General features: G+C 41.4%; 1 protein-coding gene across 1 annotated transcript in view; it reads left to right on the top strand.

Moving 5' to 3' along the window:
* Nucleotides 1-16,577, top strand: part of GLIS1 (GLIS family zinc finger 1) — a gene marked incomplete at its 5' end in the record, with an annotated part of 107,010 nt that overhangs the window by 1,951 nt on the left and 88,482 nt on the right. The window contains one exon of the mRNA XM_009075539.1: nucleotides 4,454-5,555. Coding sequence (XP_009073787.1) covers nucleotides 4,454-5,555 — 1,102 coding nt within the window. The remainder of the gene's footprint in view (nucleotides 1-4,453; nucleotides 5,556-16,577) is intronic.

Here is a 16,577-nt window from a genome sequence, read left to right as displayed (position 1 = left end):
AGGATTTGCATGGTAAAATCAATGCCCAGCTCTGCTCTATGGACTTCATAGACACAGTGTCTAATTACATCACTGTGCTACTCATGAGACACATGATTCAGAGCCAAAACCTTGGCATTTGAGGGAAGGTGGGCAGCATGTAGGGTGATTTCTGTTCATGGTGTTTGTGATGCTAAAGGTTCTTGACAAGCAAGTAACAGAAAACATGGTCTTTCCTCAAGGATCTGAAAACAGGGGAACGTAACTGAGATGGGGGTGCAGTGAATGCCAGCAGTGAAATCAGAGGGAACCAAGGATGCTCTGTGCCTCCCCAGATTTCAGCCTTCATTAGAGAACAGATGAGAGAAATGGAGCTGTAATGGACAGATACTGGAGCACACAGAAGTCAGGGCAAATTGTCTTTGGTTGTTCCAGCCAGCTCCAGTGACCAGCACAGAAATACAGGGAGATACAAATTCAAACAATCTCTCTGGGTTGAACTTTGAACCACTTTGCATTTCTAGGATATGGAACATCCAGGGAAAAGCCAGACAAACCAGAGAGCACCTCCCCTAGCAATCAAAAATCTCCCTCAGGATTTGGGGTTATGATCCTTTTTCCCCTCAATGCACTGAAACTCGTTAGCCCCTTCAGCTTCTCCCTGAATGGGTTTCTCTTGGAAGCAGTATTCTAGGGATGACTGCCTGAATCCAAGAATCATCATCCCTCTTCTTCCTGGCCCTTTTCCCCCTCTCAGTTAATAGCTTTCATGTTCTGCAGCGTAATTGCTGCTACATGCTATCTGTGACTGCAGTGCGTGTGGGACTGGAAAAGTCCTAATACCTTCCTGACCACAACTGGAGTCAGCACACAGCTAACATTTGGCCTTTTGTCAAACCATCCATTATCAGTCACGGCAAACCCTCCCACACCGTGCTCAGTGCTCAGTGTGTAAAAGCCAGGGAAGACATCAGAGCAGTCAGATAGAATTGCACAGGGTCCCTGGATGTGCAGCAGAGCAATCCCCTCTAGCTCCTTAAAACTGTCAGTTATCAGGAATTGCACATTTACAGTGGCAATTGAAGGCATGTATGTTTTGTAAATAATCTGGAGATTTCAGATCCAGTCATCTTTTCCTCTGAGGGCAGTTGGGAACTGCAGTGCTTCTGGCATGGTGCTACTGGCCTCGTGCTCTGGCTCCAATTACCACGTAAGGGAGTCTCTCTGGAAACACTGCCCTAGTATCCTCTGAGAGGCTGCTGTTACTCTTCAAAGGCCTTACACTCAGTTTTCATGTGCTTAAGCAGCAGTTCTGTTCCCTCACACTATCCATCCCTGGTGTATGGATGCTCCCTATGAAGAGAAGTCTCCTGCTGATCCCACTCCTTTCCAGGGCTGCTTATCTGGAAGCACTCCCGGAGCTGCTCATACTGATCTGTGTGTCCACACAGTGCCCCTTATTGCCCTGTTCTCCTTTGTTCCTCTCATCTTGGCTGTTTATTTCATATGCATTTATATTTGGCTACTGTCCAGAAGATCCAGTGAAATCCTTACAGCCAGCACAGCCTGTGTGTACCAGATCTGGAATCTGATCCCTGGCTGTAACAGCAAGATGCAGCAGCAAATAGTCAGTGGGTATAAGAGGAACCACCCAGCCAGTTGGGTGCCAGACACCTCGTTTCGCTCTTGCATCAGATTGTTTCTGTGCCCCTCCTTTCCCCAAACCTCCCAGAACTGGGAGGAATGAGTGGGGCTTTCCCTAGAATAATGATGATAAAATTCTGCCAGGAATATTGGAACTTTGCAATAATGCAACCTTGACATGAAGTATCCAACACTCAAGCATTGGGAAATTGAAGGAATGCCAGATTCTCCCAGCAGAGTTAGCTAACACAGGATGCATAATGTATATAAATATACAGTGCTGTGGAGAAGAGGAAAGGACTTGTTTCTGATCTGCACAAGCAGCCTGTGCTTATCATTTTGTAGGCAGAGCATGGATAAGACATGGCTGTAGAAATGGGAAACATGAATTCAGTGCCTTCATCTGTTTTGCTTTTGAAGTATTCCAACGTGCCTTTTGATTTGAAGCTCCTCTTTTTTTTTCAGTGTCATATGCTACACAGCAGCATCACTTAAATACAGTCCTGACTCAGAGTAAGATCCTGTGCTGGAAATGCAGATCGATATTCCCATGAGTTTTGTGAAGCTTATATTTCTCAGGACAGGGATGTTTGCACCCATGCTGCAGGTACTGTGCACTGACTCCAGCTTAAGTCAAAAGCCAAGCTCCTCACATGGATTTCTGGCAAGATCAGAGCTTTACATAAAGCTTAATAATATGACACCAATTATCACAGGCTGAAATGTAAGGCTTGGGTTAGCTTTATATGATGTAGGAAATGTGTTGTGTTTACTTAAGCCTGAGGCTTTGGGACCACTAAACTATGATACAAACTGAATTATTTAGAAGAGTTTTCATACAGCAGAAAGTAAGTAATAGGAAATATTGTGCCTGGCATGGCATGCTGTAAAGCCTTTCTCAGAAGGAGTTTAGAGTGCCAAGCTTTCTACTGAACAAGCAGAGCTGGGTTTCCCAAACATGTGCAATAAAAGTATACTTATGCCACATACTTTACAGACATATGGTTCTGTAAATGTTAAAAAATAATGGCTGAATACTGTTGGGTTTGGGGTTTTTTAAAATATAAATTTACCATCTGCAAAAACAGGTGCTTTAAGTTTACCCTGAGACCAACTGTGCAAACCTAAGGGGAGAAATTATAACTAATGCTTTATGGAAACCTCTAAAATTGTCAAATGCAGTCTTTTAAAATTTCTGGTGGCAAATGCAAGATCTGATTGTTCCATATCAGTGAATGGTGGGGAATTCCACTTCTCTCATGACCCTGAAGAGGTTTTTTATGTCAAGCCTTACCGGCTGCAAACTGCTGGAGCTTAGAAACCTGTCACTAGTGAATGCAGTGTTGCCAACTGTGTGCCTTGGACAGGTGTAATTTTTTGACAACATTAGTTTCATGGGAAGGAAGTATTTTTGAAGCTTTTTATTTTTGTTATATTATTTTTCTAATTGATCATTCCTTGAGACCTGTTACCAAGGAAGCATTAGAAGTTGTCCCAGCTTCCCCTCTTAAGTAGTGGATGAATTGAAATATAATGATGAAGTCATCTAAGGTATTAAATAAATGCAATTTATTCAACAGCTTCACAGCATATATATCCAAAATACCTTATGTATATGTGTTTTGTGCTTTAAAGTGTGTCAGATCTGCCGTAGCTGCAGTGTCACACATAAGTTGCCAAATGGCTGTATTTTCTTCAGCTTTTGTGGTGCTAGCATCAAAAAAGCATAAAATTCATTGAAGTGGAACATGTCAGGCTAAGAGCCATGGGGCACTTCTCTGGAGGCTAGTTCAGGTACAGCTTTCCTGCACACACAGATGTACTGTTTCCTTTTCTCAGCCTGGCACATCACTGCATGATGAAGCCATAGGTTAAACCCTCCCATGCTTTAGGGATGTGTAAGGAACACCCTCAGGTCCTAAGAAAAAACACACAGTCGGATCATCCACAGTAAATGTTTATAGCTGAGATAAAATGTTTTATTTTAAGTCATAAACCAGTTGCTAACTGCTGGGAAGAGAACGTCAGGAGGAAATGTTTCCTAAATGCAGTGTTTTTCTGAAAGGTCTCGGTGGTGTTCCTCAAGGTTCTGCTTCCTGAACGAATGGATTCAGCACACATCAAAAAAGATGAAAAATCACTTCTGCAGAACAAGCTTACTTTGATTTATAGACCCATGCACACTTTATGATGAAAAATGGAAATGGGAGTACGTGGGCTGCCAGTGAACTTTGTGTTTTGTAGAAGTAAATACTCAACTGATCTCTCATCGATTCCGGACCACTGGTTGGAAGCAAGGAGTCCTTTCTTTGCAGTCCCTTTTTTCCTCACTGATCTTGCTCCTTTTTTAATTTAGCCGAGGAAAGCATGTCCCTGACATGTAAGCAAAGCTCAGCTAGCCTTGTTTGATTCGTGTGAAAGAGAATGCCAAGGCATTTTCCCAGTGTGCTCTGAGGAAAATGCTGATATTTGAATAATTCAAAAATGCCCAAAGCTCTCAAACTTCATTCTCAGCTATTGTTTTGCCCGATCTATTATGCATTGAAAGCCTAGATTGTGATTGATGAACTGCCTGTAGCAGTGGAGGGGAGATTGTCTGTTCCGTGTGTAACCCAGTGTGTAAAATTAATCCTGTGTAAAATGATGCTGCCTGTACACGGGTTGTAGAGGAAGCATTGCAGATTTTTTTTGTGTAATTGCTGCATTAGACAGGCAACACTCAGCAGAGGGCAAGTGCTTCCATTCTGCAGGGCTTAACAAGTGTTGTGTCTTGTGCAAAAATCATCAATCCTGTGGTAGTTAGCGATGCTTAATGAAAACTGTATTACAGGTCACCCAGGTTTCAAGACTCAGTAGATTCTGCTGCTCCATGCCTGAATGGAAGTCACCCGGCTCAGCACATTAAACAAGAATGCCCGAGTGATTATAAGGTTCTGTCTGAGGCTTCCACACATAGGAGGATTACGGAGGGGATGGAGCTGAGAGCCTCCGGTAGTCTGCATCCTGAACTAGACCTAATGAATAATAGCTTTACAAATTCACTTTCATCCTACTTGTTTAATAATGAACACAGCTCCTCCCTGGGTCCTTTGTCACTTGGCACCCCTCAGCACTCGGCCAGGCTGCAAACAAGCAACCTGAAGAAGAGATGCATCTCCGTCGTGCCGTCTTCAGCCGAAGGAATCGATATTACAGCTATCATCCGCACATCACAGACGTCACTGGTCACCTGTGTGAATGGACTGCGAACTAATTCAGCTGGCATTTCCTCTCATCCTGTGGAGATCAGTCATCACAGTGCTCAAAAATCCTCTCGGCCCCAGTCTTGCTCTCAGCCTGGAAACCCTTGCAGCATTCCCTCCCCTCCAGCATGTCTTGTACCTATTTCCGCTGAATGTGACAGAGGTGACTGTGAGCAGATACAAATGCAGCAAGTCGAGGAAAATGGAAGCCTCAGCCTTATGATGAATGGTACTAGCATTGCTCATCAAAACACCTCACACAGCAGCCAGAAGGTGAGTTTCTTAAAACAAGAACCAGCTGACGACTATTCCTCCACTGCTGATCTTTTTCGCCATCACCAGGGGCTGCCTCCCCCGTACCACCTCCACCAGCAGCTAAGCCAGACCCAGGGGACACTGCCTCACCTCAACGCCTCTATGTCTCCCAAGTCCCTCCAGCCCAGCGATGGGGATGAGCAGGACCTCAGCAATGGCAAGCAGGTCTGTCAGTGGATTGACTGCAGTGCCACTTATGACCAACAAGACGAACTGGTCAGACACATAGAAAAGACTCACATTGACCAGCGGAAAGGAGAGGACTTCACTTGCTTCTGGGCAGGCTGTGTCCGCCGCTATAAACCCTTCAATGCTCGTTACAAACTGCTGATTCATATGAGGGTTCATTCTGGAGAAAAACCAAACAAGTGCATGGTAAGTCTGGATTATATTTGTTTGAATAGAAACATAACTGCTCTGCTCTCTTTCTTGCTCTTTCTTCGATCTTATTCCAATGTAATTGTTGTGCTTTCCTGTAACTTAGTCCGTAGCAGGCTAAAGGGGAATTGGAGGAAACCTTAATCTAGAAGGAAATGATTGAGTAAGAAATACTGTAGTTCTTGGAAAAGGGATTCAGTTTCCTTATATGAGAGCTTAACTTTTAATACAGTGCTTTGTTTTTTTAATATTCATTAAAGCACTAATAAAGTGATGATCAAAGCATGCAGCCGTCACTTAACGTAAAACAAAGTCACTGAGACTCGGGTGACATTTTTAATCAAGAAACATAAAACACATCTAATGAAATTCTTTTCATTCCTTCAGCTGAGCAATAACCCATAGAGTTGTGAGTGCAAAAGTTTCAAATGGTAGTTTAGAAAAGAAAGCCCAACTTGTTAAAGGATTTTAAACAGTTAAAAGAATGAAAAGAATATATTTAATTACGTTTTCAAAGGTTGTTAGGGGCTTTTTTAATTTGCAAAACAGAGCTTTAAAAATAAGTAAAAACCATTGTTCTCTTCTGATCAAGAAGATGTAAACAACAGCAGTGTTCCAAAAAGAGGATCTTGGGAATAACACCATCCCTGCATCTGCCCACCATGATGACAATATGGCCAAACTAAAATAAAAGTTAATGACTTCCATTAAGCTTTCCACATGTTTGAAACAACAATGATATAAGACGCTGACTGAAACAGATGAAGCAAAACAAGTTTGACATAAGCTTCCAAATTGGGCCATGAAATTTGGAAAGTCTTCTTTGTAGCACCCACACGCGTGTGCATGCGCGCACACACACACACACACACCGCACACACCAAACACACAGACACACACACCGTACATACAGACACAACACACACACACACAACACACACACACACGCAACACACACACCAAACACACAAAACACACAGACACACAAATCAGCACAGACAAAGGGAATGGCTGTGACAGCAGGTCGTGGCTCCTGATAGGCACAATTCTCAGCTATATGTCTATTTTCTTGTTTTGATCAGAGAATGATCTAATGGAAAATGCTTGTAAGGAAGTTAGTTCATGACAAACTTTTCCATGGCAAGCCATAGCTTTCTATGGAGGATTAGGAAAGAATGTTTATTTAAAAAGCTTACTTTTTTTTTTGTATTTGTTCAAGAAAAAGCTTGCAGGCTTGTGATGGTTATGGAAGGAAGAAGGAAGAAAACAGCAGGATTCAAAATGTTTTGCAGGGAAAAACTTCCTCTGTGGGTGATCATCCTGATTATCTATCTACTTCCATTGGATAAGCGAAAAACATTATCTTAATGTCTGCACTGTTCAGTGGGTATTCCCTAAAATAGTACTGGAAACAGTGCACAGTCGTAAAGAGCACCATCAAGTTGTCCAGAATAAAATGGAAAACAGTCTTAAGACTTAGCTGTTTCTTTTTCCTTTGAGAGAAAGAACTGACTTGTTCATTTCCAGCAGCAGCTCAATCACATTTTGTAAATGTACAAATTAATGTAAGTTCCTATGCGTAGCTTTTATTTAGTCATAAATCATCAAAAGATAATGCAAGTTAGTTGCTTCTTTCCAAACAGAAAAGTATAGGTAAGTAAGCTATGAAAGCATACTTAGAGATTTTATTTTATCCTACTTTTTGCGTTTTTTTTTGATCTGGAATGAGATCAGTTTTCTTCCTACTTTTATCTCACACTTTTAAGAAGAAGTACTTAAAATGTGAAGCCCTGATTAGCTTTTCTATGATGCTGAAAGATTTAGTAGACTCTCTGGATGAGGCACCTTCTGTCTTTCTCTGCAAAATGGATGTTTGACAGGCGTTGTATAGCAGATTTCTAGTGTTACATTCCTATTCCTACAGAAAACTGGGTAAACCAGAGACATTAAATCATGCAGTATCTTAGTAAATGCTAAAAATTTCCTAGTTTCAGTTGAATTTTTGTCTGCATTAAAGTACTGACTTTGGATAACATCCCAAGATTCAACATTGTGAATAGGTTGGAAAAACCTTTGCATCTGATATTGCAAACAGCCTTCATGGTGTATGTATATAGCCTTGGCATGTAAGTGTATAAAGATCTGTTTTATTGGAGCAGGTTTTGTCATTGTTCCCATACATGGAATGGCCCAATTACAATTAGGAGCTTTACACTGCCCAGCTTGGAGTTAACTCCTCCATTCCCAGAGTAAGAGCCTTCCACTGTCGGCAGAGGTATCTTGTGTTAAATGTTACATCTGTAATCCTGCATGGAGCAAAGCTGGATCCAAGGGAGCACATGAAAAACATGTCTTCTTTAGCAAATTAAGTTTTCTACCTTGGAAAGACCTTGCTCTAGCAGGGGCGAGATGCAAAGCTGCAGCACAGCTCCTGAGAGTTATTAATATCAAGTGGGGATTATTTGCGCTGCGAATTCCATTCCACTTTACACAAGGGTTGCTGTGCAGTGTTGCATTGTGCAGTGATGTGATGTCATTTTAAATGATGGCTTTTCTTTTGATGTGGTAATAATTGTGCTGTTATTCCTGCAAATTAAGAAGGCAATTCATTCTCTGTCTATAGAGGTCTGAGATTTTGTTTCGGTTCTGCTGTAGCTCCGTTAAAGTAACTTTACATCTCTTGGTATTTGTAGTGGAGATTTTCTTTCGCTGTTCACAATTACCCATTGTACTTTCTTTTTAAGCCCTTGATTTTGTTCTTCTCTGTAAGATTACTGCCTGACTAGGTATTGAACTGCTCAGGAGAAGCCAACAGCGAGCAGCACTCCTCCCTCATACATAAAAGTACTTTTTCATGTAAAATTATTAATTTCTTATGACAGGCTTTGCTACTATGTACTGTAATAGACAAAGGAATTTTGGAATTCAAGCTACTTGAGAACAGGAAATACATGAGACATTTTGATTGAAAAGTAAATGGTTCACTAAAACTGCAGTTAATCCTTTTATTATCTTTCCAACAGCAGTTTCCACAATACTTTCATGAGGTAAGCTCCCTTCAGTCCAACTGTAACACTCTCATCGTTGCAGCTGGTTTGAATTTAGCCAGCCTGCTTCTTTCTTTACTACAGACAGTCGACAGGCAAAACAGGATCTGGGGTAGAGCACTACTTGATGTTTTGGGTCCATATTCTACTCGCTATGTTTCGCTGCCAAAACCAGTACTATGAGTATTCTGTTTTCATATTCCGTTAAATATTCTAATTAAGCAGTGCCTTCTCATCATTGTGTCCCTCAGTTTGGTTTTTCCTTGGGCTCTGCAAGTAGTCTAAAGGAAACTACCTAATCTCTTTGCAATATCCTGTTATGTTTCATACTTAACTCATGTTATTTTAGTTTTATTAAATTTGGGGTTCATCTGCATTATAATCAAAAATATATCCAACAAAAATAATGATGCAATGCCTTTAAGACTTTAACTTCTGAAGATTAATTTCATGCTTTTTTAGATTTGATGTCCCAGACAATTGGAATTTTGATTGTCTGAGACAGCAAAAATTAGCAAGCTTAAATGGTTTTTATTTAAAAAAAGAAGAGAAAAAGTTTCTCATAGCTGCATCTTTTTCTGCCTCTCAGTTCTTCAAATAATTTGGTGAGTAGAACTGTGCTGATCTCCAGATATTGCATCCTCAGTTTAAGCCTCTGCTTGCAAATGTAAATATAGAGCTGCTCATTTAGTTGTCTAGAATTGTTTGTTTGGACAAATCTGTACTTGGCTTATTAGTTTACCCTCTTGCACTCTTGTGGCTTCACAAAGAGTAGGAAATTATGTTCCCATCACTGCGTGCATATGTGCTCAGGGTCCTCCACAGGCAGGCTCAAGGGAAATGTATTTATCTTTACATAATTTATATATATGCAAATAGTGTTTATAGAAATTGGGTATTGTAACCTAGGTGATATCCATGAAAGGTTCTGGGCAGGGTAATCTTTATTGTTATTGTGTCTCCAGTTCATGTATGTCAAAGAACAAATGCCACCTGAGTGTGTTCTAGACCTGTCACATTGTGTGCTTGTCTAGATAGTTAAGACTTTGAAGCAGAATCTTTTTTTCATGTATATATGCAACATAGTCAGTTTGGGAGTAGCCTGAAGGAATTATTTGGGTGCACTGTATTGTGCACAGTGAAATTCAGCACCTGTGCTGTTTGTAGTCAGTTCTTTTGAATCCCTAGGGGTGAGACACTATAGGTACTGCATTAAACATGGGGAAATTGAGACAGAGAAGATAAGTAACTTGCCTAAAGGCATCTTTAGGCAATTCCAGCATTCCAGTGCAGATCTTGTATTCAAATCACTACATCACACAAACCAGCCATTTGCAATTTACCTGTGAAACAGCTTTTTGCACAGATCACACAAAAGATAGCAGGTCCAGCTGAACCTCCCACTAGTTTCACTGCTCATCTCTGACACAGGTGGTTTGACATGTCATGAGGTGTGAAAGCTTTCTTCAGAAGGCTCAGCCACATTTGTAACACTTCATGGGCAGCAACCTGGTTATGAGGAGCACAGGAGAAAGGGCCTATTGAGCAGATTAGTATCATTGCTTCTGCTGCTAAGGAAACCAGTGTGGAATCTCCATTCTGAGTAGATAGCGAGTATTATGCCGTCCGTGGCTCGTGGGGAGCATGTGTCTAGCAGTGCATGGAGACTAATGAGATCTCTACAGGCTCCAGCTACAGAGGAGTCTAAGGGACAACCCTGCATCTGCGGGCAAAATAGATATGCATTCACCAGCTTATACATTTCTGAGTTACTTCACCTAAACAATGAGTTTCCATGCCTGACTCGAGGGAATGTTGTGGAAGTCTGGAAAGTATTTTCAGCTTTTGGAGTGGAGGGTGTCATGCACTGATGCCAAAGGAGTGCTTTAAAAGAACAACAATAATATTAGGCTCACTTTCTTTCCTTTGAAGTCAATAGTAGGAAACATCCATTCTATCAAAGCTGCCTCACCAGAGATCTCTCTTTTTATTAGGTCTCTGATGGCATTTCCCGATACTGTCAAGGAACTGCAGCACTAAAAACACTCTGATTACAGGAGCAGCCAGCAATTCAGTGGTTTTGTGGAAACACAATGTTTGTTTGTTTACAAAGACCACTGCGGATTAGAGGACAGTACAAGTGGGTTTAAGCGTGCCCCAGCACTGGAGGGTAGGCTGGCAATGGGCTTTGGGCTTGGCTCTGTGTCAGCTCATGCCTGAGGGCGGCTGGTGAATTCTAACTTTTGTCTGTCCACAGAAGAGCTCCACACTAGCAGATCTTGTAGACCAAAGGCAGTAGAAATTACTGGGACCAGATTCCATTGTGAACGGGATTGTCCCATGTTTCAGTGCAGCAGGACAGAAGTGCAAATGGGAAGTATAGCACAATGGTCTGACACCACCATTGGAGGCTTGAGAACTGTCTTCTGAAGCTGAGCTGCAGAGGGAAGAGCTGCCAGGGTCTTCCCTGAGGGATCCTTGAGGTGCTTCCTTGAGGGACTAAGTCCAGAGGAGGCCATGAAGTTGATAAGAGGACTGGAGCATCTCCCCTATGAAGACAGGCTGAGGAAGTTTGGGCTGTTCAGTCTGGAGAAGAGAAGGTTGTGTGGAGACCTCATAGCAACCTTTCAGGATCTGAAGGGGCTACAGGGGAGCCTGAGAGGGACTCTTTGTTAGGAGCTGCAATGATGGGACAAGGTGTAATGGATTCAAATTGAAGGAGGGGAAATTTAGGCTAGATATTAGGAAGAAGTTTTTTTCCTGTGAGGGTGGTGAGACACTGGAACAGGTTGCCCAGGGAAGTAGTGGCTGCCCCAACCCTGGCAGTGGTCAAAGTCAGGTTGGCTAAAGCCTTGAGCAACCTGCTCTGGTGGGAGATGTCCCTGCCCAGGGCAGGGGATTGGGACTAGATGATCTGTAAGGTCCATTCCACCCCCTAAAACTCTATGATTCTATGATTCTCAGCCTCCCAATGGAGTCCTGGGATTGCTGCCCTTCAGGACATTCTGTGAGGTGCATCCACTTTATCAGGCTGATAGAAAAATGGTGTAGGATGCTGGAACAGATGGAATTGTGCTCTGACCAAGCTGGGCTTGTTGCCTTTTTTGTTACTTTCCAGCAGTGTGATATGGGTTAGATCTGTCTGGCAGACTTTCAGGGTTTTTTAATATGAGTTGATCTAAATAAGTTAAAATGAAGTAAATTCCAATTGCCACTGCCAGCACAAGCTTTCAAGCTCACAATGGTTTTCAAGTTCAGTTGTGTGCCTTAAAAATGTTATACAGGATGCTGAAGAGATCTAATAAATTGAATATGGTGGTTATATGGAGGTATAGCATGAAGCTTCCATAATGGGAGCTTTCAAATGTATACTTTCTTTATCCTACAAGAGTGTTAAATTCCACAAGTTTTTATTTCATTTGACTTGATAAATTAGTAAATAATCCGGGACCTGGTTAAAACATGTGAATCATGAAGTTTTCCTGATAGGTTTATACAGATCTGGTCACTGTGTGTAGGTATTGCTGTTCATTCAGTCTTTAAAATAAGAAATAAAGTGGGATACTAACAGTAAAATCACCACATATTGGCACTCACCCTGTGAACTTCCCTGCCATAGGATAGAAATTAATTAATTCCACTGTTATGGTTGTTACAGTGTTGGATAATTTCCACTAACAATAGTGGTATCTGCTGGTATCTGCTTGGTCTGATAGGACCAAGTGGTTTAGAGAACAGGTAGCCTTGTGACAAAAGGATGGATATTTATTTCCTTGCTCCATGTTAGAAATTTTGCTAAGTATTCCACCATTTCTTTTAAACCAATAGTAGTATCATAGTATAGCTTTGAGAAGAAAACCATTAGTGAATCTGGGTCACCTTCAGTTTGGAAAACAAAATGATGGGGAGACAATGAAGAGGACTGGAGGATTTTGTTACTATTGACATTTTCTGAACAGAGCACTATTTTGGAAATAATGGAATGTTTCAATATTTAGCCCATATTTTTGTACTTTCCATTTCAGAATGAAAAAGTGTTAAACAAAGGCACCTTTTTTTGATTGTTTAAAAACAACCAAACCCCATTTGATTTATTCAGTGTTTTTATTTAGTTAGTGCAGTCCCCCAAACAATTATATTTCAGCTCATCCTGGATGGATTTATCTTCTCTTCATTCTTGAGCATTTTGATTTGGCTACTGAAATACATATATTTTTACCACAATTCAAACTATGACTTGATTTGAATACAAGGAAAATGATCCACTTTCCTACAAAGCAGCAGATATTTGTCAGGATCCTAAACACTGAGCTTTTGAAAAATACCTGATTGACAGAGATTCTTACAGGAAGGGATCACTTATGTATCAGAACTGGTTCTCCACAGGGACAATGCTGCTTGGCACTGTTGTGGCACACAGAAGAGGTAGTTGTACCAGAACTCCTCCAGGCCAAGCAAAGTCATTCATGTTCTTTGTCAAATAATATAGGCTGAAGTATGCCCAGCTTCGAAAAGTGAAATTTATTGGTTGTGACCTGCCATGTCTGGCTGCCAGACAAACTTCTAGGCATGTCTCCCAGGTCTTTTTTGGAAAATTTCTTCTAGGCTCCTTTCCCTTCCCTTTGCCCAGTTTGTGCACAAAAATGACATCTCGATACCATGTTTTTATCTTTATCCTCTCGTCCCACAAACCTCAGCAAGTAGTGATTCTTTCTCATTTTAAGACACTCAGAATTATTTCCAGCTCTGCTGTGGCCTGGCTCTGGATGATACTCCACTTGCAGATTTATTCAAACCCCAGTCTCAGCACAGACCCATAAACCTCTCATGGGGCATCACCTTTTGAAGATATCATGCAAGCAGCCTCTTAACTCCCAATTTATTCCAGCTGCACCACAAGATCTCTCTCTTTGCCATGCAGATCAATGGATTTTATCAAATAATCACATCTGAAGAGCAAAAAGGGCTTTCCAGCCTCTAAGCACTGGGTTTGCAATAGCTCTGCAGGATTTCTGTAGCTCACCATTTCCCATGCAGCAAAAGTGTGAGAAGGTTTCTTTCTCACTATGCCTCTGGTCTGGGAGTGAAGCCTCCATCAGTTTCACTGTAGGAATCTGCACAGTAGTAAAGATCCAGTGATACACCCTCAACTGGTGAGATGCATTCTCCATTCTAGTCATGAGTTTTACAGAACAGGAATTGTAATTGTGAACAACCTGCTTCCTGTAGGAATGGCTTAATAACCTCAAGAGTACCTCAAAGATGTGTCCAGCAGTTGGGTGCAGCATCCTGGGAGGGTGAGTTGTCTCCTGAAGATCTGCGAAAGCAGGTTGCATTCAGTGATTTGAAGGCAGTCTGCAGTTATCTAGTGAGAGAAGATTTCCCCCTGCCTTAAATTTCATTAAAAAAACCCCCAACTTGCATCTGAATATTATTAATGTTGTCAGTGAGAAGGTGGAGAGCTTGAAAGTTCTGCAATTTTAAACAAAGTATTTGAGGTTGTGTTCCTGAGGTTAAGTGCTTGGCTTTATTTTATTTCTTTGTATGTGTTCTGTGGGGATTATTAAAAATGGCATGGAGTTGTTCAGAGCTCTCAGTGACTTAGCCTCTCTGAACAGCAATTAACCTCAAGAAGGAAAAATAGTTTGTATCACCTGGCAGAAGGCTTGGTCAAATTATAAAGCAGTAAAATTAAATATTGTTTAACAACTGCGCCAATGATATATTTATTAATGCTTCCTATTAGGCCAATACCTTTTAATACTCTGTATTAGTGAAACCTATGTCATTTAATAAAAATGTTAATCTGCATTTGTGGGCAGCACAGAGGCTGTATAGTGTAGTCTCAGGGGAGAAAGAGGAATTTAGTGCACATTAAAAACTTTATACAGTCATTTATGCAGTTCTCAATGTGATGCATTTGTTTGTTATTTCGTGGCAAAGCAGCAATACTTAGCCTTTAACCCTGAATGAGAAATGAGAATCCATCGTTGCACAGCTCAGGGTTTCACTGTGGGACAGATTCTGAAACCTTCACTTGGTTATTTAACAAGTAGTCCAGTGGGCCTGGCAAAAAAATAATGCGCTGTTTAAGCTAAAGATACCAAAATGTGACCTCCTGGCATCTGGCAAGATCTCACACTGAGCAAGATTTTCAAAAGCAGGTGTGCTTTTGGAGAGCTTTATTTTGGAGGTGCCTTGCTCTACTAGGGCACCTCTGAGGCTGAGGATCTCTTCCTCTCAAACCACACAGTGTGTAACTGAGTTACTGAAATTTCATGAACACTTCTGGAAATTTTGACCTTAGATTTCCTTTTCCTTCCTAGTACAATGAAACAAATCTCTCTGGAGCACATTGAGGGTGAATAATCGCAGTAAAGCCAATAATGTAACGCGTCCGTAATGCTGTTTTGCATCTCTAATCGTTCCTTCTGCTGAGAATCTCAAAGCTCTTTCAAGCTTTTGCCTGCCTACGGCACTTCCTGTGTGGTGAAAACTCTTGTGCCCAAGTTCCAGATACAGTTGAATTAAGTCAAATTACTCTGCTGCTTTCTGTCCTTGTTTACACTGGTGTAATTGTAAAGAACCCCTGAATTTTTACCAGGGAATGTGAGTGCAGAATGGCTCAGACACAACGTGCTAGAAGTCACACACTGAGGGCGTCGTAGAGAAGGCAAGGAAAAGTCCTCCTTCTTCCCAAAGTGTTTTCTCTTCCACCTATTTTGTAAAGTTGGTGCGACTCTATGCACCTTCTACTTTAGAGCATTATTCACCTGAGTAAGGGTGTGCAAGGCAGCAATTTTATTTGGATGTGCTGTGGCTTTCAAAGAAAATGTTGCTGTTACAGAGAATTCAGTGCCCTGTGTTCTGTCTCAAGGACACCTGTGTTCTCTGTGTTTGGGTAAGTCAGCAGTGGCTTCGTTTCAAATAGCTGTGCATTTACATCACAGACGTTTGTCAGTGCCTACTTTTCTATTTACATCCCTGGGCTGATTGTGGAGTCAAGAAACAATAGGAGTTTTATTTCAAAGTCTGCTTCAGTTGTCTATAGCAGTGTCTTCCCTCAATCTCCTTCTTTTATTGTTGTGTACAGATAACATATGTGTGAAGAGATCCTACACTCAGGTACAGTGTAGCTGCAGTGTTAAATAATTGATCTTGATCTGTCTTTTGAAACTGCATCCAAGGCATTTAAAAGTGGGAAATGGAAAAAGCATGTTCTCATAATCCAGCTCAGTAAAGTTTGCACAACTGCTCTTTGTTTCATCATGCCTACAATAAATCTTTCATTTTTGCCAATTGAGAATGCCTACTAAATCTGCAAATGATTACTTCCCTGAATTGTGCTGGGATTCTTGCAATACATTTTTCTTACATGGGTAATGATAAAATAAGAGTCCATCAAAAATATTTTATTGCCTGGCAGAGAGCCTTTTGTGAAATGGTTTTGATTCAAGGAGATTCTTCCAAGTGTTTCAGAACTGTTGCTTACAACTTTCCTTTAACCCTTGCATGGAGGGCTGCCAGGCCCTGGGAATGTCAGGAATAGTGTCAGTCAATCAGCGGCTGGTGGAATGCAGGACCTGGGTATCAGTTTAACCTGCAGCCCTGGGCCTGAGAGCACACTGCTGCAGCTTGTACTTGTAAAGGGGATTGTGTTACCATTAGATTAGAAAGCTGATGAATGTCAGACTGGTGGGAACCTTGTAAAACTAATCTGCTGTATCCATGTTGATATGATTTCACTCTGTTTCAGTGAGGAAGTGAGGAAGATGGAATATTACAAAAAGGAAAACACAAGGCAAAACTGGTAGGGCCATCTGGGTCACTGAGCTCAGCCTCTGCAATCCCAGGTATCACAGCCCCTTACAATAATCCCTTCAGGACACCCAGAGGCACAGAACACCTTTATGCCTCTGCTGTCAAGAAAGGTGTATTGTCAACACTGTGACTTGCAAGTCAGGACCTTTCA

The sequence above is a fragment of the Acanthisitta chloris genome, unplaced genomic scaffold (genome assembly GCF_000695815.1).
Source record: "Acanthisitta chloris isolate BGI_N310 unplaced genomic scaffold, ASM69581v1 scaffold30765, whole genome shotgun sequence".
Lineage (NCBI taxonomy): Eukaryota > Metazoa > Chordata > Aves > Passeriformes > Acanthisittidae > Acanthisitta > Acanthisitta chloris.
The sequence above is the reverse complement of the archived record's forward strand: the minus strand, read 5'-3'. Positions and strand labels throughout refer to the sequence as shown.